The sequence below is a fragment of the Carassius carassius genome, chromosome 5, assembly GCF_963082965.1.
Source record: "Carassius carassius chromosome 5, fCarCar2.1, whole genome shotgun sequence".
Taxonomy (NCBI): domain Eukaryota; kingdom Metazoa; phylum Chordata; class Actinopteri; order Cypriniformes; family Cyprinidae; genus Carassius; species Carassius carassius.
Genome location: NC_081759.1, coordinates 27,923,160 through 27,950,715, shown reverse-complemented (window position 1 = coordinate 27,950,715; position 27,556 = coordinate 27,923,160). Strand labels below are relative to the sequence as shown.

The 27,556-nt window shown below is 36.1% G+C and overlaps 1 protein-coding gene across 4 annotated transcripts; it reads right to left on the bottom strand.

Moving 5' to 3' along the window:
• On the bottom strand, positions 1-27,115 carry pld2 (phospholipase D2). 4 transcript variants are annotated; one of them, XM_059550396.1, is made up of 26 exons: positions 26,770-26,971; positions 26,175-26,215; positions 23,391-23,519; positions 18,003-18,130; positions 17,788-17,930; positions 17,589-17,682; positions 17,436-17,501; positions 15,727-15,785; positions 15,506-15,640; positions 12,048-12,158; positions 11,785-11,928; positions 11,586-11,669; positions 10,692-10,770; positions 10,411-10,521; positions 10,105-10,299; positions 9,862-10,018; positions 7,065-7,183; positions 6,856-6,969; positions 6,630-6,734; positions 4,647-4,726; positions 4,420-4,533; positions 4,260-4,309; positions 3,886-4,020; positions 3,219-3,372; positions 1,308-1,425; positions 1-919 (listed from the first exon to the last, which is right to left on the bottom strand). In XM_059550396.1, exons 3-26 carry the CDS (start codon positions 23,494-23,496, stop codon positions 695-697), a joined length of 2,826 nt encoding a protein of 941 aa, XP_059406379.1. In that variant the 5' UTR covers positions 23,497-23,519; positions 26,175-26,215; positions 26,770-26,971; the 3' UTR covers positions 1-694. The 4 variants fall into 4 exon arrangements, with proteins under 4 accessions (XP_059406379.1, XP_059406380.1, XP_059406378.1 ...); XM_059550397.1 differs by lacking the exons at positions 26,175-26,215; positions 26,770-26,971 and adding an exon at positions 27,097-27,115; XM_059550395.1 differs by lacking the exon at positions 26,175-26,215 and having other exon boundaries at positions 26,770-26,970.
• Between the last annotated feature and the right edge of the window lie 441 nt (positions 27,116-27,556).

Here is a 27,556-nt window from a genome sequence, read left to right as displayed (position 1 = left end):
CACACACACACAGTTATTCATGTTTGTCTATTTTTTCCTGCTTCTTAACAATCTCTTCCTGCCTCTTTCTTTCGTTCTCTCTATCTCTCTCTCAGCAGCCAAGACCAAGTCAGCTCTTTATACCCGTCACCATAACAACCACAAATGTTCTGACAGATTTGCTGCCACTGCACTGTGAGGTGTAGCGCACACAAGAAATAAAGAAAGAAAGAGGGAAAAGAAGGTAAAGCAGCACCATCCACCCACACATATTCACAACAATAAATGTACGTTCTGTTCCTCGAGCATCAAAAATACTCTCTCTCTTTCGCCTTATTCGCTCTTTTTTCCTCATCTGATATGCAGTACTATAAATCCTCAGCCATTTTAAATACTCCGGTCATGACATTTGTGGTCATAATGGGCATTTGGGTAGAAGATTGATGTCATTTCATTGTATCTTCATATAATTAGCAACCACACTATGTGATTCTCCTGGTATAAACGTGTCTATCTTCTTATGCAAGATTATTTTGTATTTCTACACTAATTTGGGTTAGTGTTCAGAACTAAACATTCATTTAATACCATTACTTTAGTCCAAACCAAATTGGCCAAACGTGTGGCGGTTAACCACCATAGCTTCCAGCTTAGTTAGCAGATGTGTGATATTTTAAGTTCTGAAATCTTCCATTTCGCTGGATACTCTTCCCTGCTATGTCCACACCTCCGTAGGAACCATTCCTTCTTTGCTTTTAAGAGATGGGAGAAGGTACTCCTCGCACAGGAAGTGCAGTGGGAAATGGACCAGGATGCCCTGGATTGCCTTTAGTTCTTCTTTGGCTTTCTCCGGGTCAGTAAGACTGAGGTTTTGAGCATTCACTTGTTCCTGCAGCTCACGCAAGTTGCGGATGGAGTCCAGTGGAAGACATCGGAAAACCTGCACAGTGAAGAAAAGATACTGCAGTACAATCACTGGCCTCATATTACAATCCAACGTTTTAAAGCAAAAACTTTTAGGATATTCATAACTAGTACATGCACCCACTGGGATTAGAGTTGTGAATGTAAATATATGGGTAATGATAGCACAGAAGTGTATGGGAGTGGTGCTATTGTCTGAAGGCTTTACTGCAGGACTACTGCACAACCTGCAAATTACAATAATTGCAGGTTTCACCATAGTTTAGTCCCACATTGAGTGTTTTTGTATCAGTTCAAATCCTTTACAGTGACTTTAAATGAAAACCTTTATTTAAAGACACAGAGTACATAAATGGCACAGTGGGAGTGTGGAGAAAATCCAGAACAAATGCTCTGTCCCTCACCTTCTCATAGATGATGGCATTTGTTTGAGCGATTTTGTTCCAAACATCGTTGAAGAAATGATCACAGACTGGATCATCAATGTTCAGACTGGGGTCAGATTTTGCTCCGAGAAGTACGCTAAGAAAAAGAAGTAAAGAATAAAGTTTTAATTTATATAGGTACAGTTTAGTAACAAAGTATTTAGCGAAGTGGTTCTGGCCATTTAACTCTTTATTGCCCAAGACTATATTAAAGGGATAGTTCATCCAAAAATGAAAATTCTGTCATTAATTATTCACCTTCATGTCTTTCAAAACTCGCAAGAGCTTTGTTCATCTTCGAAACACAAATGAAAATATTTTTGATGAAATCTGTAAGTTTTCCGACCCTGTATAAACAACAGCAATGCCAGCAGTGAAAGGTGCTGCAGACACACACATCATTAGAAGCATCTCACTGTTTCCCTTGGCAACCAAGAGATGTTCTGGTAGCTGACAGTATGGAACGCAGCGTGCCAATAGAAATTGCTCTGCTCACACACGAGCACACGTCCCTTTTTCACTCACACACTCCTACACAGACAGCGGAGATGTTGGACTAAATGGGAAGCTGAGGTGCTTCACTGCACAAACACAAATCTATCATAGCTCCAGCTACAGAACCACTCTCACGTTATACAGCTATGTTAAAGGCATTTGGTGGAGAGAAATGCAAAAAGAGCTAAAGTGATTGGCTCTTGACTATTAATGATATGGTTCTTCTCTCTGGCACTCTTGTCCAATCAACTGTGACTGCACATAAAGTAGCATTTCTTAAATTAAATGCTTTAAGTTCTCACAAAAGCCTTACTTCATACGGATTCACATAAATAAATTGTGAGTTTTTGATTCGTCTTGAACGATTCATCTCAGAAGAGTCATTTGTTGTGCTATACTATACTACCATTCAAAAGTTTGGGGTCAATGGGAGTTTTTTTTAAAATACCTTTCAATTAGCAAGAACACATTAAAGTTATCAAAAGAAACAGTAAAACCGAAACTGATAATGTTACAAAAGAGTTGATTTTAAATACTGTTCTTTTGACTTGGTATGTATGAACGTTCTATTTATCAAAAGTATCCTGAAAAAAAAAACAAATAAAAAAAAAACATCATGGTTTCCACATTAATATTGAGAAGAACAATTGGTTGCACCATGTATATTTGTTCCAGCATGCAGTTTGGACAGCTCAACAGAATGCTTTTATTTTTGGTACACAGCCTGGTTATCTCATCACATTAGATTGAGACTGAAACTCGTGCCGTGGCGCTGTAGAGTCAGTGCTGGAAATGCAGGAGGATCAAGCTATCTGAGCCTCCATGCAATGCATGTCTATATAAATTTTCATTGACTATTCAAATGTTAAAAAAAAATTCCCTCATATTTCCAGGTTTTCAATGATCATAAAAATCCTGATGTGAGTTTCCTAAGTGTGTTTATTTAACACTGTTTTAAGTGGTGGTTATGATTCTTTTTTCTTCCTTCACAGAAAGCTTGACAACTCTGAATACATCTCTGTAGTCAGATTCAGAGTATTTTTATTGTCATTCCAGCTCTATATAGTTAGTATACAGTGAAACAAGACAGTATTTCTCCAGGACCAAAGTGCTACATAGACAAAAAACACAGAACACAGGATTGCAAAGAACTAAACTGGACATAATAAAATTATATTAAATAGGCTAAGTAAAGGTTAAATAAGAACTAAGCCTTTAAAATTATTATATAAGAACTGTAAATGTTTAACACAGACTAGAGAACAATGCAGACAGCAAAAGTGTGCAAAATTGTTTGTGCGGAGGTAGATAATAGATTAGGATGTGTGTGTGAGTGGTTCAGATCAGTCCACTGTGTGAATGTAGCTGCCTTGGACACAAGCACGGCATACACACCTGAAGCACTCCTTTCGTAAGGCGAGTGCTAGTGGTCCAGCCTGGTACACCTCTCCGTTCATGATTGAGGGAACTCTTTCTTCATCCTCCACCAGCACTGCCAGCTCACTGTCACGACTGCCCAGCATGCTCCTGTCATTGATGTTAGCTGACCCTGAAGAACATTACAAAGAATTCTGGATTTGAACAATATTGCAATATTCACCAGCAGGTGGACTAGTTTGGAGCTCATCTTCATCATGCAAACAGTAAATATCTTGGGTCAGTTATTCCCAAATCATAACCCAGGGTAATAATACCCGAATTCTATTTACTTTGCAGTCTTCGGTGTCAAATGATCCTTCAGAAATCATACTAATATGCTGATTTAATGCTTAAGAAACACTTATTATTGATAGTATTATAAAAGCTGAAAACAGTTGTTCTGCTTAATATTTTCTTTTATTTGCAATAGAAATCTTTTGTAACATTATAAACGACTTTACTGTCACTGACTTTGGATCAATTTAATGCAGCCTTGCTAAATAAAAATGTTAATATATTTTGACAAATCTTTTGATTGGTAATGTACATAAAAAGGAAAAAAACGGCTCTGAAAGTTAGTTTCTTGGGTCACAGACACAGTAAATTGTGTCTTACTGTATTAATTTGAGGGCAAATATCACACCTATGATGTAGCAACGGTCGTCAGCGATGAGGGCTTTGCTATGGACGTAGATGAGCTCTGTTACAGGGGACTGGCCGAGCTCAGAGTGTGTGCGCAGACCACACAGAGAAATATACTGTGTCCATTCGTCCTGCACTAATGGGGAGATGAGACACTCATGAACACAATAAATGACACACAATCTGTGTGATTGATTAATGGGTAGAATGTTATAATGCATGGCTGAAAAAACAACAACAACAACACATAAACTAAATCATTTTTATAAGACGTGAGAAGTGAAAGTTGCAGATGAAGAAGGAAACAGGATCCAAACAAATATACCATGGTAGCAGAATTACAGACAGCTAAATACGTTTCTGTCAGATACTTACTTTGCTTCTTTAATCTTGAGAGAATGGAGTGTTCTCCTCGATTAATCGTTCTACACAGAAAAAGTTCTGTTAGCAAAACATGAACAAGTGTTGTGAGAGTGTGTGTATTAATGTAGATGTTTGGATGGGCTGGTGTGTGTATGTGTGTGTGTGTGTGTACCTGTAGGTGAAGTGCAGTATAGCCTGAATGGCATTTCCTCCTCCCTGGCTGATGTCACCCTCAAAGCCGGGCAGCAGAGGAATTACAACAAACACCCTGTACTTCTTCCTCTCACTATAACAATTCAAATAAAGCTTACAGTTCATGCTAAAAAAAACACAAAGACACTGCAGAGTACATTGTACTTCACTAAACATGTATAATTTTTAAAGAGGCTGGTAACAAACCTGTGAGCCCGTAGGATCCGTTTGACAATAGTGTCTCCAATGGCATTCTTCTGATCTGAGCAGCTGATGAAGAACTGGTTCTGAATAAGAGGAGACAGAGAAACTTGGGTTTATGGAATTTGTCTCATTTGTTTGTGAACTATAAAACAGGCTGCTGCAAGATCTAGTTTAATGGTCTTGTCCATTATTCACAGGTTTACTAGTAGATTTACTGCACTGGATTTTCTCTAGCCAAAGATCGAGAGCTGTATTTTATATGATTAAAATTCATGTTATTTCGATTAATTAAGTATTCTGATTAATGATTTTATATATATATATATATATATATATATATATATATATATATATATATATATATATATATATATACAGTACAGACCAAAAGTTTGGAAACATTACTATTTTTAATGTTTTTGAAAGAAGTTTCTTCTGCTCATCAAGCCTGCATTTATTTGATCAAAAATACAGAAAAAAAATGTAATATTGTGATATATTATTGCAATTTAAAATAATTGTTTTTAAATTTATTATACTTTAAATTATCATTTATTTCTGTGATGCAAAGCTGAATTTTTAGGATCATTATCACATGATCCTTTAGAAATCATTCTAATATGATGATTCATTATCAAAGTTGGAAACAGTTCTGCTGCTTAATATTTTTTCAGAACATGTGATACTTTTTTAGGATACTTTGATGAATAAAAAGTAAAAAAAAAAAAAAAAAAAAAGAAGCTATGTTTTTAAAATATAAATATTTTTAATAACAATATACACTACTGGTCAGTAATATGGGGTCAGTAATTTTTCTTTCTTTTTAAATAAAATCAATACTTTTATTCAGCAAGGATGTGTTAAATTGATAAAAAGTGATAGTAAAGAAAATATATTATTAGAATATATATTATTAGAATTTGTTTTTTATTTTGAATAAATGCAGTTATTTTTAACCTTTTATTCATCAAATATATTAGACAGCAGAACTGTTTCCAACACTCATAATAAATCAGAATATTAGAATGATTTCTAAATGATCATGTGATAGACTAGATGTTACATGTGACACTGAAGGCTGGAGTAATGATGCTGAAAATTCAGCTTTGCATCACAGGAATAAATTATATTTTTTAAGTATATTCAAATAGAAAACTATTATTTTAAGTTGTAATAATATTTCACAATATTACTGTTTTTCTGTATTTTTGATCAAATAAATGCAGGCTTGATGAGCAGAAGAAACTTCTTTCAAAAACATTAAAAATAGTAATGTTTCCAAACTTTTGGTGTGTACTGTATATATATATCATTAATCAGAATACTTAAATAATATATAAATATACTTAAATATACACACATATAAAATTACTTTTCATTTCCTAGGGAAGAAAATTAAAAGACATTTTTTAGGTGAACTTTAAAAAGATCATATATAACCTTGTTAGGATTACCTCAATAAATTACTTCTACAATTTTGCATATTTGTAGACTTAGCAGATGCTTGAGATGAATAGGCTAGTATACAATCAGACAAATAACAAAGAATACAATTTAATCCTTAAATATATATATATATATATGATAAATATATAAAATATAATAATAATAAATGCAAAAGTTTCCTCATTCAGTGTTACCATTATCTGTTATCATTTCTGTAGGGACAAACATTTCCTCTGGCTGTAGTATAAGCTTATCTGTTCCATTCTTCTTAGTTTAGCTTACTCGCATTAGGACCCTGTTTCTAAGCAGGAGGCAAGAGCAGAGGACTATTGTGTGTTGCCAACTGAATGCAGTAGAATCACATGATCCTAGTGGGAGAGAACACTGCAAACAACTCCACAACACTGAGACTTTGTGTGTGAACAGAGCACAGTGTCTGTTCAGCTGTGTGTGTGTGTGTGTGTGTGTGTGTGTGTGTGCGTGTAAAGTCTTATGAGTCAGAGGCAAATGCTTTTGGTAAGGTCATAGAGTGAGTGTTACCTCTAGATAAATGTAATGCTCGCTGTTCTTGATAACATGTATATAGGCATTGAGGATCGATTGTTCACATGTGCCAGCAGACCAGTGATCCACAGAACGAAGAACCTGGGAGAAAAAGAGAAGGATGAATTTAAAAAATAAATAAATAAATAAATGACAACAGAAAAGAAAAGAAATTAAATGGGTGGAAACAAAGAAAAAAAAAGTAAATTGCATGAACACGTACCTGTACAGAGGCTTTTGAGGCACCAGGGATGGTGAATGGCAGCTTATCTGCAGTGCAGTGGGATTTCGGCAGTAGGTACGGGTAGAAGTCACCCTTGTACTTGTTCTTAAAGATCTTAAAAGACAAATAAGAATACAAGAAAAAAGATTCTCAAGTGTCTGATTGTAAGAACAATAACAAACATTAAAAATAGCCATTTGAGTTCTGACCTTTGTGAAGTTCCAGCGCTGGATGAAGTGTCGTGCGAGATCTCTGGCTGCCTTCCCATGATGCACAGCACCCAGGTCTCGCCAGGGGATGCGTGGCACCTGAGTTCTGTCAACATTGTCTGAGGAGGAAAAAACAGAAGCTACACTACTAGCTGAACTCACATTTATTCCCTCATCCTTGTTCTTTTTTGTTCAAAATGCACTTCTATTGAGCAGGTTAGTTTTTAACACTGGTACCCTTATTATAAGAATGGCACATTCCAAGATGGCGGCTCGTTAGTCTGTTGGTGTTTGTGCATTGTCCTTTCATCTCATTTATTTTTGCTTAAATGGCCTGTTGTTTTAAAATCCAGTTTTAGAAGTTTCCTGATTATATTTAAACATATATGACCTTGATTTTCAACGCTAAAATCCATTTAATTCGTTCCCTGGTCTTTCAGCGTGGATTCGTTTGTGAATGGATTTGTATGTATAGACACACCGGTCTCAAAATTGTTGAATCTGCTTAATAGTAGCTCGCTGTTTTGGGATTGCAGCTGGACTTTTAACATTACACTTTGTTTGTCTGGAATACGTCTGTTCTGTTGCATCGTACTCAAGCACTGGATCCAAGACTGGGTGAAAAAGACTGGGTTGGGCGAGTTCTGTGTTTGCTGCAGGTGTTCACAGTATTGAACTTCAGTGACAGCGGTATCGCACCTCAGAGACAGTAGGTCTGTTTATGATTCATCCATAACGTGCAATTTACCATTTGCACATGTTGACAGCTGGACATGCAGCGGACTGTCTACAGACATTGCTCCTTTTAAACAATATTATTTTGAGTTGTATCCTTCGATTTTTATGTATGTAGATTTTATAAGGTGTGCTCTAACTAAGGAAGAGAACTATTGTATTAATTATTCTACCCATGTGAGTCCGACTTTAAGAAATTATGTAGCATGTAAATCAGTTGGATGAAGGAGCTTTATAGTTCTTATGCTACTAATTTTCGGGAATGTATTGCCAAATCTAGGACCATATAATAGCTGTGCCCCAACTTTTACGACTCCAACTGAACTAAAATCCAGGTCAGGCTTGGGTTTTATCCATGTTAACATTCATAGTTTGTTACCTAAATTTGATGTGGTCCTTATCTGGGCAAGAAACACAAATGCGGATGTTAAAGTAATATCTGAATCTTAGCTCAACAAAACTATTTTAGACAAAGAGATCAGCATCATTGGTTACAATGTTTTTAGAGTGGACAGACCAAAATGGGGTGGGGGCGGGGTTGTAATTTATGTTAAAGAATGCTATGAGACTATCACCCTATTTTCAGAATCTGTAGCTAAACAGCTTGACCTATTAGCTGTTAATTTGACCATTTCAAGTTCATGTCAGCTTACTATAAAAAGTTGTTATAGACCTCCATCAGCTACCAGTTATACTTTGACCTTTTGGCATCTTTGAACTATAAAGAATTAATATTAATGGGTGATTTTAACTTAAATTGGATGCATCCAGTATCTGATGGTTTTAAAGTGTTTTGTAATACATAAAATCTTTTTCAACTGGTAAATTCACCTACAAGACTGAACTTCTGAAATTTACAGAAAAATCCACATTATTAGATCTTGTTCTCACAAATGCCCCTCATAAATATTCTCTAGCTTCTGTATCTGCAAATGATATTAGTGATCATTGTGTTGTTGTGGTAGCTAGCGATATAAAATTATCCAAGCAGAAACCACGAATTATCACCAAGCGCTGTAAGAAACACTTTAATATACAAGGCTTTTTTATACAACCTCGCTCAATTTAACTGGGACAAAATTACATTAATCCCAGATATTGAAAGTGCTTGGTAATATTTTTATGACAGTTTTATTCTGATTATTAACAAGTATGCATAATATGGTATAATCCGTGGTTCTGAACTGCATTGTCTGACCTTATTCATGAATGGGATGCTGCATGGGCTAAGGCCAGACAAACCAACTTAAATCCCTATTGGTTGTATTTTAAACAGTATTTTAAATCAAATTAAAACATTTTTTTAGATAGTTCTGTTGTTCTCCGAACTCTGCTAGGGAAACTGATAGCATTAGTGTCAGAGTATAAGTAGCTGGGCATCATAATTGATGAAAAAATACATTTTATTCACATATTAATTATTTGAGACAAAAGTTAAAGCAGCAGCTAGGATTTTATTTTAGAAATAAGTCTTGCTTTTCTTTTAATGCAAGGAAGAAGCTTGTGTTTGGAAATGTTTTTTACTGATTCTTGACTACGGGGATGCAGTATATCAGCATGCCTCTTCTTATCTTATACCTACCTGGAAGCTGTGTAACACAGTGCCTTAAGATTTATCACGGATTGTAAATTTTCTACATATCACTGTACATTATATAATAGAGTTGCCTGGTCTTCATTTGTTGTCCGAAGCAAAATGCATTGGTACTTATTCCTTAAAGCAATTATGTTTTTTTTTTGCCATCCTATCGCTATTGTTTTGTTATCAACAAAAAGTAGTTGGTAACTATTAATTGCGTTCCCAGTCTTATTATAATCTTATGCTGCATATGCTGCACCGTCAGACTGTAACTCTCAAAAAAATTAAACTGCGGCTAAATCATTTGGTGTCTTTTAGTAATTTTAAAACACTTTTGCATGCAGTGGAAAAAGATTTAATGATTTGCAAATGCTTCTAGTGACCAAATTAGGTTGTAGTTCAAAAATACTGTTTACAAAAAAGATTTTAAAGTGGTGATTAAAAAATGTAAGTAATAATGTAAATCTGTATTGGACTGGGTACCTTGAAAGGGCTGGTTCAGCTGTGACCAATCTCTCTTGATAAAGTTGCTGTAATCTTTTCCCAACCACAAGAGGGCATTACAGCTCAGATCTACTTCATCCTCACACTCTGCCACAGGTTCTGCCAGAGGAACTGCAGAGCCATCCACAGCATCAGACTGACAAATCAAACACAGAATGACAAAGAGTAAGAGATAGACACATCAATTAAGCATGCCATCAAATCTACTGGATATAACTGAACCTCTCGGGCTGCCTCTGCATTACTGCCTGTTTTTGGGGCTTCCAAATCACTCAGCCTATAGTCGCTGTCATCCCACCTCCCAAACGCAAGATCCAACCCACCCACAAAGGCCACTGATTGGTCGATGGCAACCATTTTCTCATGATGGGCCCAGAAGAACACAACTGAGGCAACATGATCAGGGTGACGCATCACCTAGGGCAAAAGAAGTACATTTATAACATTATAAGACGAATGACAAAAGTGGGAAGGATGAGAGGACAAACAGCAGTAAGAACAGATATGTGTGTGTGTAGTACAACAAACCTTAATATTGGGGTGCAGGTTCATCAGTGTTCTCTTGCTGTAGCCACTGCTGATATTCAGAGCCATTTCCACCTCCTTATACAATAACACACACACCTTCACGCCCTGTTCCTAAACATCACACACACACACGGGGTCTTGTTAAAGTTCTATCTATAGTTCTTTATAGTAATAATTATAAATGATTGTCTGACAGATGGACTGCATTTTAAGATATATATGGGAGAGAATTAATATAATGTATAACAGATTAATGTAAAGTTAAAGGGTCTTCCCCATACTGCTTTGCGTCTGAGAATCTTGTCCAAGCGCCAGTACGTTCCTGTAGCTGGACGTTTAAGGAAAACCTCTGGACTGAGCCTACAGAGAGAAAAACTCAGAAATCCTCACAACACTTTCACTCATATGTATATTTTTGACTCATTAAATATGACACCACACTAAACAATAGCAACAAATGTTGTACAACTAAATCTCTGATATTCCCAGCATCCGACTGTGTCTACTTAGGTAGTACAAAAGTTCAAGGAACAGTTAGATTTTTAAAATGTTTTTCTTTACTTTTCTCATGCATTACTTTGATCAAATATACAGGAACAAAAAATTACTAATATTGTGAAATTGTATTACAATTGAACCATTTTACTCCGGTCTTTGGTGCAACTTTATCTTTAAAGAAATCATTCTAATATTCTTAATGGTGCTCAAGAAACTTTTCCTATTATTATCAATGTTAAAACATTTGTGCTGCTTAACATTTTTGTGGAAATCCTGATACATCCTCTTTTTTGGGGGAATTCTTTGATGAACAAAGTTCAAAAGAACACCATTTGAAATATAAATCTTCTGTATCATTATAAATATCTTTATTGTCATATTTGATCAATTAAATTTCTTAAAAACTTACTGACCCCAAACGTTGAAAGGAACTTTACAGTTTCTAGCATCCGAAAAGCAGTATCCCACATGATTAGCATACAATAAAGTAGGCAAAAATACCCAGAAGACTTTTGTTTTAAAAGACATGTTACTATTCCATGAGACCAGAGGAAGTGAAAACAGAGATGCTAACACCAACACTGTGGGAACATGGTGGAAGCAGTTGATGTCTGGATTGTATGATCACAAATGGAGCTGCTGACCCATTCAACCCTTGTACTGTACAGTACACTTACCACCAATCAGTGATGAAGATCTCCTGCTTGGCCTGTTCCAGGGCATCAGCCACGTCTGAGAAATAGCCATTCCCATTAACATACCTGTCGATCAACCAATGAGTCAAATTACTCAACACCCACTCCATTACACAAACTACTCGATCCATCTTCCTTGATCGAAAGTTCATCAAAGGACATATTATATAAACACACACACCACTTAGTGAGAGTGTCCGGTCTGGGTGGGGCGAAGCCATCAAAGCGATGCTTCTGGAGGAAATCACAGCGCTTAGAGAGACTCCGAATCTCATGACTCCACCACTGGGCCTGCCTGTAGCTACTGCACTTAATCACCAGCTTCCTACAAAACACACACATACCAGCTGTGGCTGCACACGTCTCTGGAAAACGGTCTGTCAGACTGGTGCAAGTAGTAGGAAGACTTCCTTATATTGGTCCTCAGACTCAGACATTTTTTACCTGCTGAAGTTCTCGATGCAGACGCCATGCTTGGTATCAGTGTAAACACTTCCAACCAACACCTTCAGCTCTGGGTCAAACAGCAGCACAAACGACACAACGCCAGGGTCTCTGCTCATACACAGCAGAAAACAGAAAATCTATTATAAAAACGAGTCACTAGAATGTTACATTAAATATTTATCAACATTAAACATGAGTACAGTAGTAAACAATAGAAGGTTGAGGCTACATTGAGCAGAATCCAGCAACATTTTACACCAAAATAAAAAACAGATGATTTTGTCAGGTTCACATTGAAAATACACTACCATTTAATTAATGGAAATTAATGATTTTGTTCAGCAAAATAGAAAAAAATATATATATATATATATATTCTTTAAAAAAACTGAAACTCCCATGTACCATGGTTTCCAAAATAATATTTCTTGATCACAAAATCAGCATATTAGAATGTTTTCTGAAATTTCATGTGATACTGAAGACTTAATTTTTAGTAGCTGAAAAATGTAACTTTACCAACACTGGAATAAATGGCATTTTAAAAGTACATAGAAAGTACAATGTTATTGTTTTTTACTGTATGTTTGATCAATAATTGAAGCCTTGGTGAACATAAGTGACTTCTGTCAAATAGATAAAAAAAAAAATCAAGCTTTTGGTGTAAAATAGTGGAATAGAATTAAAGGAAAAGAAAGAAGTTTATATATGGTTATAAGAAGGTTATAGAAGGACAGTAATACATGAAAGTTATATTATCTATGTTAAACATGATGAGAAGGTCCACACCCAGATAAGGCCTCTAATACAGCCACTGAGACAACACCTCTGCTTTTTCTTCATGAAGAAACATTTATATATAATCAAGCAGGACTTGCATGTCCATCATTAAAAACTGGGAAGACTCTCAGATCGGGCCAGGCCAACTCTAGTATACTTTATAAACAGCTGTCTTTGGTTTCTTTTTGTCAAATATTCGCAAATAACTCACTTAAGCTTACATATTTACCCTCAGGGCTTTTTACTAGCACACAATGAAGGGCTGGGCAAAGTTTCACCAATGTTTTCAAGGAAACCGTTCTGTTTTCTAGAACTTGTCAGCCTGTTTGGCTCACACACGATGCAGTGGTTACAGCAACCCATTTTAACTGGATCAAGCTGTAAAAGGAAGGAGGAACATGATGACTCATGTTGTTTCCTGAAATATTTTAAAATGCTGTTTAAACACTGACATAGGCATTTAGGGGAGTTCAACTGAGGGGTTGAATGTGACGCTACTCACCCGTGCAAACTTATTTTAAATTGTATTAAAGATATAAACTTCCATCTGCACTTGATGCAAGTCCTCTAAACACCTAGCATCTGTTCAGATGGATGACACAACACTGATGACCTCTATACTGACATAGTAAGGGGGAACTTGTTTTACTGGCTTCTAGTCCAAGCACGAACTCCTGCATAATTTCCAACTACATCTGTAACCTTTGAATGACCTTGTGTGATTCTGATGCCGAAAGTAAGTTGCAGTAAGGCTGAATGGGATCAATGTGTTTTGAGTGACCATCTTTTCCACCCTACATTGTACAATATTGCACAGTTCTGCATAAATTAAGTATGTTAGATGTCGCATATTTTATTTTTAAAGGGATCCCACACCGTGATTAACTTCAAATTCAAGTACCTTTCAAGGACTTTCCAGGTCCAATATCCTCAAATTCAAGGACTTAATGTGGGGACATTTAAAGTGAGAGCGAGGTTACATCGTGTTATCTTGTAAGATACATTGTTACAGTTTTCATGTGTCAAACACAACTATAAAAACATTTAGCATTTTGCATAAAACTGAAGAATATTCGGTTCATCCTATACTGTATTCTAAAATGATCTGATATTAACTTTTGCATGGATTTTATTGAAAAGAGCTTAGGCTCATGTAACCAGAAGTTTTAAGATATATGAATATACTTTTAAGTTTTTCTTGCCTCATGGGTTTACATTATCTTAACAAGCAAAGCAATTCAACATTAATTTCCAGGTGTGTCTGTGAAACAGAGGTACCATCCTAGTAGTTTTGTGCACGCACGAACGCCATGTAGGGTGACCGTATTTTAGTTTTCCAAAAAGAGGACAGTGGGTGTGGGCGGGGCGGGGGCTGGGGTGTGGTTGGCTGGTGGTTAAAGTAGTGCCCAAAGTAGTGCAATGACCATATCCCAAATATCAAAACAGAAAATGTAATTTCCATACCTAAAATACATACTTTGCAGTCACTGTTATGCATATTGATCATAAACACAGCTAAAAGCTTCCTACCAGTGCCCCTCCTTCACAAAACTTAACATCTAGCACAGTTTTTATCACATGCAGAATGCAAAAATGTTTCCATACAAGCATTTTAGTCAAATATAATGAAACATTTCAAACCTTTAACCCATGGGGAAAATCAACCCATTAACAGTTTACAAGTAACCATAGGGAGAAAACAAATGTGGACTTGACAACCCTGCATTCAACACGAGCTGCAGGAGTCAGATTTGACTGATCACGGGTTGAGGAGAGAGAGATGGCTGACACAAAAGAGATTTAAATAATCTGGGTGTTGATAGCGGTTCCCTGATGTGCGAATGTTTGCAGGGAGCGGGCGAAATTGGACCCAAAAATCACGGGAGCGGGCAGTAATGGTCAGAAATTCAGTGGGAGCGGGATTAAGAAAACAGTCCTCCTAAGCTCCAATACAAAAAAGCACTGGCGACAGTAGAAAGCAAAAGCCGAATTCCCAACATTTTGGGTGATTCAGAAATTATTTTAGGTCAAAAAGAGGACATGTCTGGGGAAAAAAGGAAATATGGTCACTCTAACGCCATGGCAACGTACAACACAAAGTACCTCAATTAACTCAATTAATTAAAAACAATTAACGTAACGCATAAATGCGTGTAAATAATGTTAATCAAGCAAGCTTCTACGCAAAGGCCACAAATTGTTGACCAGAGGCAAAAATGTGGATTTCACATTTCACATTTTCACAACTTTTTGCACAAAATAAATTCAGGCACTTTCAAGGACCTGCATCAATGTATGTTTATTTTCAAAAACTTTTCAGGGCCTTGAAAATTTTTTTGCAGATTCACAAACTTTCAAGGATTTCAAGGACCAGTGGGAACCCTGTTTTTATTTTCTAAGGGTAAAATTAGAGGTTTGTTGCATGACAATGGATGGTTCCAAAAACTAGGACTCAAGCTGATGGACAATGAATTAAAAACAGCTGCTAAAAAAAAAAAAAAAAAAGAACCACCAAAAAATAAAAAATAAAAAGCGGCTGATGTGTGTTCTCATACGTTCACAGCTCTGAAAGGCATGTTGTAACATGAAACAACAGAAAAGAACAGAGAGCAGTGTGAAGTAACAGATAACAGTAAACACACATGAGGGTGTGTTTATGTTGTGGTGAAACCCACCTGGACATGTACAGTAGGAACGAATCCTTCACCACAAGCCAACGGCGAGACCAGCGGAAGCAGACCTGATCGTGACCGATGCAGTTGAACCCCTGGATGCGGTGACCCCCGGACCGTTTCAGAATATAACCTTCACTGTGGAAAAACAAAAACAAACAATGACTAAAAAATGTAATAATATTAAAAATGTAAGAGAAGAAACACACACAATCTGTACTCACAGGCCTTTGGGTCCAAGGTCTCTGATGAAGGACAGTGGACTGATTGTCAGGAAGTCCAACTGAGAGCACAGTACACACTTTAATAAACAAGCATAAAACCACAATCCTCTGCAATTTTGTACAATATTTGTACATTTGTTCAAACTGGATACACTTTGAGGAGAAAGTGGCCTCCAGAATTTAGCTAAATCTGACAAAAAGAAACAATTTTGGAGACATCCAGGTACATCCATAACAAACATTACAGACTGACTAATAGTATAATATGTGATACAGTAACAATTATTTTTATGATGTCCAATAGCCAAACGTATTTAATACAGCTTTTTAACACAATAACTAAAAAATGTGATTTTAACAATAAAGACATGCATTATCATTAGGGGTGCAAGATATATATCGGCCGATGATTGATGCACATTTAGTCAGTAATAATTTTAAGCTGGTTATCTAATCAGCAGTAAATACCATCAAGTGCGTGATTTCACATAGAGTAGCTGTTACTACACGCATTAATCATCGGCCGATATACAGTACAGACCAAAAGTTTGGAAACATTACTATTTTTAATGTTTTTGAAAGAAGTTTCTTCTGCTCATCAAGCCTGCATTTATTTAATCAAAAATAAAGAAAAAAAAAATAATATTGTGATATATTATTACAATTTAAAATAATTGTTTTTAAATGTATTATACTTTAAATCATCATTTATTTCTGTGATGCAAAGCTGAATTTTTAGGATCATTATCACATGATCCTTTAGAAATCATTCTAATATGATGATTCATTATCAAAGTTGGAAACAGTTCTGCTGCTTAATATTTTTTCAGAACATGTGATACTTTTTTAGGATACTTTGATGAATAATAAAAAAAAAAGCTATGTTTTAAAAATAAATATTTTGTAATAACAATATACACTAATTTTTTTAATAAAATCAATACTTTTATTCAGCAAGGATGTGTTAAATTGATAAAAAGTGATAGTAAAGAAAATATTATTAGAATATATATTATTAGAATTTTTTTTATTTTGAATAAATGCAGTTCTTTTTAACCTTTTATTCATCAAATATATTAGACAGCAGAACTGTTTCCAACACTCATAATAAATCAGAATATTAGAATGATTTCTGAATGATCATGTGATAGACTGGATGTTACATGTGACACTGAAGGCTGGAGTAATGATGCTGAAAATTCAGCTTTGCATCAAATGAATAAATTATTTTTTTTAAAGTATATTCAAATAGAAAACTATTATTTTAAGTTGTAATAATATTTCACAATATTACTGTTTTTTTCTGTATTTTTGATCAAATAAATGCAGGCTTGATGAGCAGAAGAAACTTCTTTCAAAAACATTAAAAATAGTAATGTTTCCAAACTTTTGGTCTGTACTGTATATCGTGCACCCCTAATTATCATCAATATAATTATTATCTTAATATTATTATTCCCATTATAGACCCAACATTGAAGGACTGATAGTCATTAGCAAACAAAGTATAAAAATGAAAAACATATTTTTATTATTATTCAGTAGAACCAATATAGAACGATGGATAACCATCAATAAACAGTTTAAGTAGACAAGTATACAAAAAGTATATTAACATCAGTTAAAAACATGGTAATTACACTTATATACTTATAAATGATGTGCATTGTAATTATATGTATATACGCATGTGCACGTAAGCTTCTCACCATCCCCTGAAAGTTCTTGTAGAAAGTGTTTTCTAGCAAGTTGTTTAAATATTCCTCCAGATATTTCTGAAAAACACACATAACGCAATACATACAATAATGTGGGTGTACAACTTTTAGAGGGAGATGGGCTTTGCGTTATTACGCATCTACCGGTTTGCCAGACGTTCTCCTGTTTCTATCGCTTCCATGTAAAGTTGGCATTTCCTCTGTCAAACTTGCCAGCTGTTGTCTCTGAATGGCAAATCTAAATCAAATCACAAGAACAATGGAAGGAAAACACCAGGTCAAAAGTCCCAGCCAAACAAACGAAGTGTAGTGAATTTGCATGGGCCTGTGTGTGCACGCTTACCTTCCCAGGGGCAAGAACTGCAGTATCACTTTGTGTTTGTAAAGGTCTCTGTGAAGCTCCTGGAAGTGCTTGTACTTTCTTTTTACCGTCCATGTGAACTCGCCATGTGTCAGACGGACCGTGTAGAGAGTGCACACACGTACCTACAAACAGGATTTTTACACTGTTAAGAATAACACAGCAACACATTATTAAGTACAAACCCACAAACGCACCTTAGAGCGGGTGGTGTATCGCTCTGTGTTTTCCACTTTACAGGTGATAGGTGTGCCATGAATGAGTGGAGAGATGCAGCATTCTTTCAGGTCTGCCAGGTGATGTACCACCAAAAAGTCCCGTTCCTCTGATGGATATAATGAAAGACAAGCATAAGGCATAGTGATGTTATGCAATTTTTTTGTCTAATTTACAACCTGAATTCCGGAAAAGTTGGGACGTTTTTTAAATTTTAATAAAATGAAAACTAAAAGACTTTCAAATCACATGAGCCAATATTTTATTCACAATAGAACATAGATAACATAGCAAATGTTTAAACTGAGAAAGTTTACAATTTTATGCACAAAATGAGCTCATTTCAATTTTGATTTCTGCTACAGGTCTCAAAATAGTTGGGACGGGGCATGTTTACCATGTTGTAGCATCTCCTTTTCTTTTCAAAACAATTTGAAGACGTCTGGGCATTGAGGCTATGAGTTGCTGGAGTTTTGCTGTTGAAATTTGGTCCCATTCTTGCCTTATATAGATTTCCAGCTGCTGAAGAGTTCGTGGTCGTCTTTGACGTATTTATCGTTTAATGATGCGCCAAATGTTCTCTATAGGTGAAAGATCTGGACTGCAGGCAGGCCAGGTTAGCACCCAGACTCTTCTACGACGAAGCCATGCTGTTGTTATAGCTGCAGTATGTGGTTTTGCATTGTCCTGCTGAAATAAACAAGGCCTTCCCTGAAATAGACGTTGTTTGGAGGGAAGCATATGTTGCTCTAAAACCTTTATATACCTTTCAGCATTCACAGAGCCTTCCAAAACATGCAAGCTGCCCATACCGTATGCACTTATGCACCCCCATACCATCAGAGATGCTGGCTTTTGAACTGAACGCTGATAACATGCTGGAAGGTCTCCCTCCTCTTTAGCCCGGAGGACACAGCGTCCGTGATTTCCAACAAGAATGTCAAATTTGGACTCGTCTGACCATAAAACACTATTCCACTTTGAAATAGTCCATTTTAAATGAGCCTTGGCCCACAGGACACGACGGCGCTTCTGGACCATGTTCACATATGGCTTCCTTTTTGCATGATAGAGCTTTAGTTGGCATCTGCTGATGGCACGGCGGATTGTGTTTACCGACAGTGGTTTCTGAAAGTATTCCTGGGCCCATTTAGTAATGTCATTGACACAATCATGCCGATGAGTGATGCAGTGTCGTCTGAGAGCCTGAAGACCACGGGCATCCAATAAAGGTCTCCGGCCTTGTCCCTTACGCACAGAGATTTCTCCAGTTTATCTGAATCTTTTGATGATGTTATGCACTGTAGATGATGAGATTTGCAAAGCCTTTGCAATTTGACGTTGAGGAACATTGTTTTTAAAGTTTTCCACAATTTTTTTACGCAGTCTTTCATAGATTGGAGAGCCTCTGCCCATCTTTACTTCTGAGAGACTCTGCTTCTCTAAGACAAAGCTTTTATAGCTAATCATGTTACAGACCTGATATCAATTAACTTAATTAATCACTAGATGTTTTCCCAGCTGAATCTTTTCAAAACTGCTTGCTTTTTTAGCCATTTGTTGCCCCCGTGCAAACTTTTTTGAGACCTGTAGCAGGCATTAAATTTTAAATGAGCTAATTAAGTGGATAAAAGTGTAAAATTTCTCAGTTTAAACATTTGCTACATTATCTATGTTCTATTGTGAATAAAATATTGGCTCATGTGATTTGAAATTCCTTTAGTTTTCATTTTATTAAAATTTAAAAAACGTCCCAACTTTTCCGGAATTCGGGTTGTAATACAAAATATTCAATTTCCAGCAAAACAGTTTAAAGGTCCCGTTCTTCGTGATCCCATGTTTTAAACTTTAGTTAGTGTGTAATGTTGTTGTTAGAGTATAAATAATATCTGTAAAATTCTTAAGCTCAAAGTTCAATGCCAAGCGAGATATTTTATTTAACAGAATTCGCCTATACAAAACGACCCGTTTGGACTACATCCCTCTAGTTCCTGCAGTAATGACGTCCCTAAAACAGTTTTTTGACTAACCTCCGCCCACAGGAATAGAGCATCACAGTCCCGCCCACAGCCCGAGAGAGCTTTGGTGCCGGAAGTAAATTTCCCATTCATTTCTCCCATTGACTTTTGGAAATATCCGTATCTAAAGAGTTTTAGAGCATGTCTGAGGATAACCATCTAAGGCTGAACTCATAAGCATACAACATATCATTTCGAGTGAAAAAACGAAGAGAAAATTCAAAAAAAGTCAAAGGTACAAGACTGTGTACATATTTTCATTTCGAGCGCAGGAACTACTCATCCCATAAACCACCGCGCCTCACTGAATTCGACTGAAGCCACAACCGCGAAAGAGCATTTTGAGCGACTTCCAAATCTGATGACGGCCGCACAAACTTTTTCCTCCAGTTAATTTTATTTAAATGTGTAGTTAATAGCAGTTCTTTCAGTATTAATCGTGTAAATAAATTGTGTTTTATATAGGTGTTGTGTATTGAATTTTATATTTATCATTGTGTATTTTATATTCTGTGCGTGTGTGATAGCGGTTAACGATAATGTCAGCAACATGGTGCAGTGCTTTGTACCTGACTGCAATCACCGCTCAGTCGTCAACACGTGTCGTTGCCATGAATTATTACACAAATGTTCAGTAAATGCACAAAAAGGTATGCCTAGGCTTAATATTTTTTTGACAGTGCCATCATAAAATGCTTGATATGACTCATACCATATAAAGGTTACAGTAGCCTAGCTAAAGTGGACGATAATGCTAACTAACGTTACCAACCTCCCTGCAAAACTCACCAAAACTTTGTAGAATCACAACACAGGAACCGCTGGCACAATCAGAACTCGTTACGTATTTCTGAAGGAGGGACTTTATAGAACAAGGATGACATCAGCCCGTTTTTATGACAGTGAAAACAGCGGTATACAGATAAGTGAATTGTGTGAAAAATACTGTGTTTTTTTACACGCGAAACATGAACACATGTTATATTGCTCACTGAAAAAACATTCAAAGCTTCAAAAAAGCATGAAAAACGGGATGTTTAAGTGAAAATTTGAAGAGAAAATTCATCAGGAATTTCTGATTTAGTAAGAGCAGCATTCAAGCTGGATGAACTCCACAGGTGTTGGTAAAACGCCATGCTGTATTCAATCTCATTAGAGTCGAGACAGAAACCAGAAGCGGCTCAAGACTGAGTCCACTTGCTCCTGAGTCCATAAGACCAAGACCATATAATTGTGGTCTTGGACTCAGTCTTGAAGACCATATTTCATGGTCTTGGTCTTGTCATGGATTTAGGAGTAAAGTAAACTCAATCTTGACTCAGACTGGAATGAGCTGGTCTTGATTCAAGACAAGAGCATCTTGTGTTTCAGTGGATGAATATCCATCTGATGTTTTAGACTTGCTTATGTGACTAGTGAACTAGTAACAGAGCAGAATCTAAATTATTATTTATTTTACACAATAATGACTCTTTTTCAGGTTTCAATTATATTTTGAATAACAGATGTTTCTATATTTGGCCCTTTTGTTGCTGTTTTGAAAAACAGCCATGGTGACAGGCCTCAGTGTCAACAATGTTACATCACCAGGGGTCAAAGATCACAAAATTCACTCAGTTACAGTGTTATGCTTAAGAAAACAATCCTTCTAGAAGCATGTTAATGAGACAAAACAGCTGTGAAACCAGTCATTGCTCTCTATGCATTCTACATGTTTTGCAATCTTTTCACAAGGAAGTATGAGGACCCACTGTCACACTTTCAATACCTGTTCTTACAAGCATGACTGACTTGTGGATGTTGCATAAATAATCCTTTGTCCTTAGAGACAAAAAAATGATTGAAAAGAAGTCCGGAGGTTAACAGTGAATTGTCAAGCAAATAGCTAATGTTTTTGTTTATTATGTTCATGATGCCTGTCCTTTGCCATTTAAGACCTTGCCTTACTGCTCATATTGCCATTGCCAGGGTCTTGATTGTGTATATCAGAAAACATTTTCTGATATCTCAATTTTAGCTCACATCGATAAATAACATTTTATTATATTTCATGTTGTTCCATGAAATCTGACAAATGGCCAATATTAAAAGTGTAAACTAAGGCTGCCAGTTTAAAGTGTTAACTTAGTTATGAAAAAATAACGCAATTAAAATATTTTAATGCAGTTAACGCACTGGCCCCTCCCCCAAATCTGTATGCCATCAGTTGACTGTTGACAAATATGATGCTGGGCAACTACTCCATGAATGCAGTTATGCCTTAAAACGAAAGATATTGGACTAAAAATGCCCCGTGTGAGTTTTTTTTCCCATATTTATATAATATGATAAGCGATATCACACGATCAGAGGGAGCAATATCAGACGAGTGCCGTTTCTGTCCTGAATATCACAAGTTTAAATGTGATTTACTTTAGGACAGTTCAGTAAATAAGAAGTTAATATTGTTATATTTAAAAAAAAAAAAATTATATTTTTGTTCAGTTTTGCAGAGAACATTTACCTTTAAAGCCACAGCGGAATTGTTTCGCATCTCCGAGCAGCACAGCGTTGTTTAGTTTCTGAATGAATCCGCGTTTTGAACTAATAGTGTGTGAATCAATGATTCAAAGGCCTATTCATAAAGAGAGTCATTTACTTATTTCCTGAATGAATCAGCGGTTTTAACTAATCGAATGAAAGACATTTACAGGAACATAAAAGAAGGTATTTTGAAGACTGTTGGTAACAAAGCTGTTTTGGTTACCAATGACTTTCATTGTATGAGCAAAAAACACTGAGATGTTTCTCAAATTATATTATTTTATGTTCCATAGTTTATGTCAGTCCGTTAGCCTAAATGTTTATTTGTAATAAAATGTTATGTTGAATCAAATAAAATATTTCTAAAGCTTCAATTTGTAATGTCTGGTTGATACTTTCTAATTTAACACGAAAATAGCTTTAAATAATCTTTTGTTGCTATTTTCACAGTAAAATTAATTTTGCGATTAATTGCGATTAATTAGATTAATCGAAACATTTAATTTATTTGATTAAAAAATGTAAGCGACTGACAGCCTTAGTCTAAACTATTAAAAACAATACAACAGATGTAAAACTGCAATAAATTTGGGCATCAAGGTGGGGACAGGCAGCAGTGAGGTATACAAATAATCTAAATGGTAATTCTAGATATGGGGCAAGCACTGAACATCAATTTAAAATAGAAAGAATATCTGAGCCCTATCTAATTCCAGCTCAAATCAAACACTCATGAACCCACTGATCGAGGTCTTCAAGCTCACATGAAAGTTACAGGGAGAGTTTAAAATGTATGATAATAAATACGGAGTATGTGATTTGTCTCACCACTGTTGTTTTCAATAGATTTCAGTTGATCCTTAGTTAGATCACACAGCACAGAGTCCACACATTTCTGCCACCTTTTTGCTGCATCTGTCTCAGAACCAGCCATAAGGCTACTGGACAAAGACACACCTGTGCAAACACAACAACAAACAAAAACAGCCAGGCACACAAAGTGGGGGAAAAAATTAGCTATGCTTTTTGACATAGTTTACAAAATGTGAAATTTTAGCATGATATTAGAAATAAAATAGAGGCAAAAAAAATCATTCTCTAGATCAGGGATCCTTAAATCTGGCCCACAAGATCCATTTTTCTGCAAAGTTTAGCTCTAACCATAATCAAACACACCCTAGCATGCTAATCACTGTGTTCAAGATCATTAGAAAATCACAAGTAGGTGAGTTTGATCAAGGTTGGAGCTAAACTCTGCAGCACATTGGCCCTCCAGGACAAGATTTGAGGAACCCTGCTCTAGATGTATAAATAGCAGAGGCTGTTCACAACTGGAGTACAGCAGGGATCTGTGCTGATACCGCCGTTCTTCTCAGTTTACACCAAATCATAACACAGCTTCTCTTATCAATGGTGAGAACATGTTATGTTCTCAGCTACCTGTCCTGATACATGCAGTTTACCTTGATTTGTGCACCTTACTATAAACAACACTGGTTTGAAAACACTTGATAAGAAAATTCTACAGGTAGCAGAAAGATGGCAATAAAGATTTGTCCTTCTAACACAAAGTGCACACATTTCATGAAATCGTTCATACCAGCTTTATCGGCAAGATAAATTTAACCATAGTTTATCTGCTTAACTTTTTGTTATTTTCTTCCAATTGGAAGACAGTAGATCCATCATATTCTTTGCATCCATATACTTTTTTTGTATTTCTGTGTATTATTCTCATTTGATTCTCTCCTCTTTGTTTGTTCCTTTAAACGTAAGCAGCATAGCATAATATGTGTGAAAAGATGCATGATTAAAAAACCCCATTCATTATTGTTATTACTGTATGTGTATTTTACTTTCACAAGTGAAGGATTTGTCTGCACTGTTGTTATCACATAATCTGTATTCATTTAAGCATGAGTAAAAATAGCAAGGAAAAAAAGGCTAAATCACTTGTGGCTGTTGGAGTCATTCCAGATTGTCTTTGGGCTGAATTATCTTTCTAAAGCAACTTTCTCCACAAAATAAGATAACCCATCAATCTAGCTAGGGCTGCTCAGATCACGATCGGCTGATCGTTAATGTGCATCACGTCAGTAAAGCCGGTTCTCTAAAAAAAATTTTTTATTTTTTTTAGTAGCAGGCTATATGTACATTCTGCTGACCAATAGTAATACATCTCTGGCAAATACTTGTCTTTAAACTAAACAGGACTTTTATTTTGACGGGTTGACGTACCTTTACAGCTCTGTGTATGTGATGTGACGCTAGTTTTACTCAAATCAAACAGTCAAATGCTCAAGAATTGACTGTCAGAGCAATTCTGGAGATGTTGTTCATGTGTTCACGTCCTCATTTAGTGAGACAGCATGCGCGCTTCAGTGTGTGTGATAAAGGAAGTGGCGCTTCTGCACAGAAACATGCAGGATTCATATTTAAATAGACTGTTCCGGCTTAATATTTACAGATACTAGTCCATTTCGTGATTTGATGTAAGTGCAATGACCTATTTTTGATTCATTCATTCAAAATGTGGCAAATTCTGTGCCATTCCGCGTTTAACTGTAAATTCCGTTTTTATGACTGGATTCCGCGATTCCCTCCGCGTTTTCTGCATCGCAGAAATCATAGGGCCATAGTTGTGGTATGCCAGCTCTATCTTGCAATGGACACATGCCACGACATTCTCTTTACGTTTGCCCACGTTTGCCCGTGCCCTCAAATCAGAACACTGCTGACTCCTTGCAGTATGTGATTTCGGACGAAGGGCTTGTGTCTCCTTCCGCTTTGTGGGTGACGTAAACGCATTGTGTCACATTAAAAAAATCGTTGCGAAAGAACCTGACGTGAGATTTATAATAAATTAAAAGAGGCTTCGAGGCAGAGGAATTTGCCTCGATCATTTTTTGTAATGGAGTTACTCGAGGAATCGTTTCAGCCCTACATGAAAGCATATAGATTAAAAGTTATAGAAGTTTAAATTTACTGTAAAGAAAATGTACTGTACTACTTATTATATTTTATATGTTTTAATCCAGAATTGCTATAAAATTAAAGCCATATGTCTAAATAAGTTGTGTTCCAAATTTGAAGTTGACACAAAAAAAGTGTAGGTTCCTTTGCAATTTGGTTTAGGTGTTATACCACAAACAGCCACCGGGTGCCAATGAAACTCCATTGAATTTTTTAATACATTTTGACAAAAATAGACATTTTGACATCCAACCTTTGAATGTGACTGTGTTATAAATTAAAATATTAAACATTTGATATTAAAGAAGTGAACAGTAGGGCAGATAGAGGGTATTAGACGGTGTTGCACTGGGTGACTGTGCCCACTGATGGCAGGCAACCAGGCTGCAGGTGAAACAATAGACACAGTGGAAGGGAGACAGAAGTTCAAGTAAACTAGAAAAGAGCTGGAAGAAAGAGAAGGAGATATTCAACACATAATAAACTTATAACAGATCAAACAAATCATAAAACCTTGTATGAGTAAAATGATTTGACAGAGCATTTCACTCTTGAGATAATGCAGCTGTTTGCATTTGATGATTTCATTATTTGCAACTGTTTTGCCTAGATATGAAAACCACAGCTAAAATCACTTACTTAGAAGGAACTGCACCCAGGAATCAATAATCTTTGATTTCCTGAAAATAAATATTAGCCTGATAACAACAGCTGCAACCATAAGTACATTTGTACATGACAGATATGTCGAATAATTGATACTTGGAATGGAAATGTTTATGCCAGAATTGTGTATTTCTAAAAAATATGTATTAAATTTTGTTTCATTATTAGGTAGCCTATTACCAAAGTCCCTTTAAGGTATTCTATAGTCTTTGGTATTACACACTTAATAGAGCACCAAATGCTATTTAGATAGATATACCATTGGTTTTTGAGACAGAGTCTGCGTTTATGCATCAGTATAAGACCATTAACATTCCAGTCTCGTGTTTTCACGGGACACGTTTTCACTCGCGATTTAACACGAGACTCAGATGGGAAATCTAGGTGCTTTAAAACAGTACAGATGTTTATAACAATAAGAGGTGTCAGTCAGTGTGTAAAGACAAGCGTGAGAAAGACATTTTACAATTCACTGTTAAAAAATGTGCGTGAAGCCTTATTTTCCTATGCACCGTGATCGTAATACCTCTTTCTAATCAAGATTTTATTATATATTAACGTTACTCACCACCAAGGTAACTGTCGCGATTAGGTCTAAGCGCTCGTCTGGCACCTTGTAGTTTCGTATGTTGTTATTTCCCAGTTAGACTCGAACTTCTACATAACTTATCGCCCATCACAACTCCCAGTGCGTAGGTTTGCTGTAACATTCAACGTAGACAAACTTCAGAAGCTAAATTTACCGTAAAGCCCCGAGAATGTTCCGCACTACTTGAAAATGAATACTTGCATACATGCATCTTTGTGGCGCTTGAAAAAAACGGTTCGTCTAGGGAAATATTTCACACACAGACACGCTCAATAATTTTTCGGCGATTTATGGAAGCAAATATACCTGCATTTGTCTCTAGCGCAAACGCTTCATATCTCCACCGTAATTTGCATAGATGCGACGCGGGAACATGTAGCTCTGATAAGCAGCGTCTTATTACAGAATCCTCAAGAGGCGATAAAGGAGAATCTGTTTATGAAAACTAAAACAACACACTGATAAAACCCACATCAGAGGATACACTCAGAGAATACTGACCACAGGAAACAAATGCGAAAGAAACCCCAGGATATGGCAGGAAATTAACACTTTCAGGGCAACAGTACAGGAAATGTAGGTAGTCACTGTCACTGTACATTTGAAAATATCACTTTTTGATTGAAAAATATATAGTATAAAAACATTTTTATATCAAAACTATACAGTCAGAGTGGTTACAAAATGCATTGTAATTTATAATTCCACTTTAAGTAAAATTCCACTTTACAACAGTAACAAATTTTGTACCATTTTACATTTGTGG

Excerpts from the sequence above, each read along its gene's own strand:
- pld2 (XM_059550393.1), bottom strand. The coding sequence starts at position 23,595 with ATGTCAAAAAGCATAGCTAATTTTTTCCCCCACTTTGTGTGCCTGGCT. Across the intron at positions 11,670-11,784 it reads CCGGACACTCTCACTAAGTG|GTATGTTAATGGGAATGGCT; the intron begins GTGTGTGTGTTT and ends GTTGATCGACAG. Across the intron at positions 10,771-11,585 it reads ATCTTCATCACTGATTGGTG|GCTCAGTCCAGAGGTTTTCC; the intron begins GTAAGTGTACTG and ends TTCTCTCTGTAG.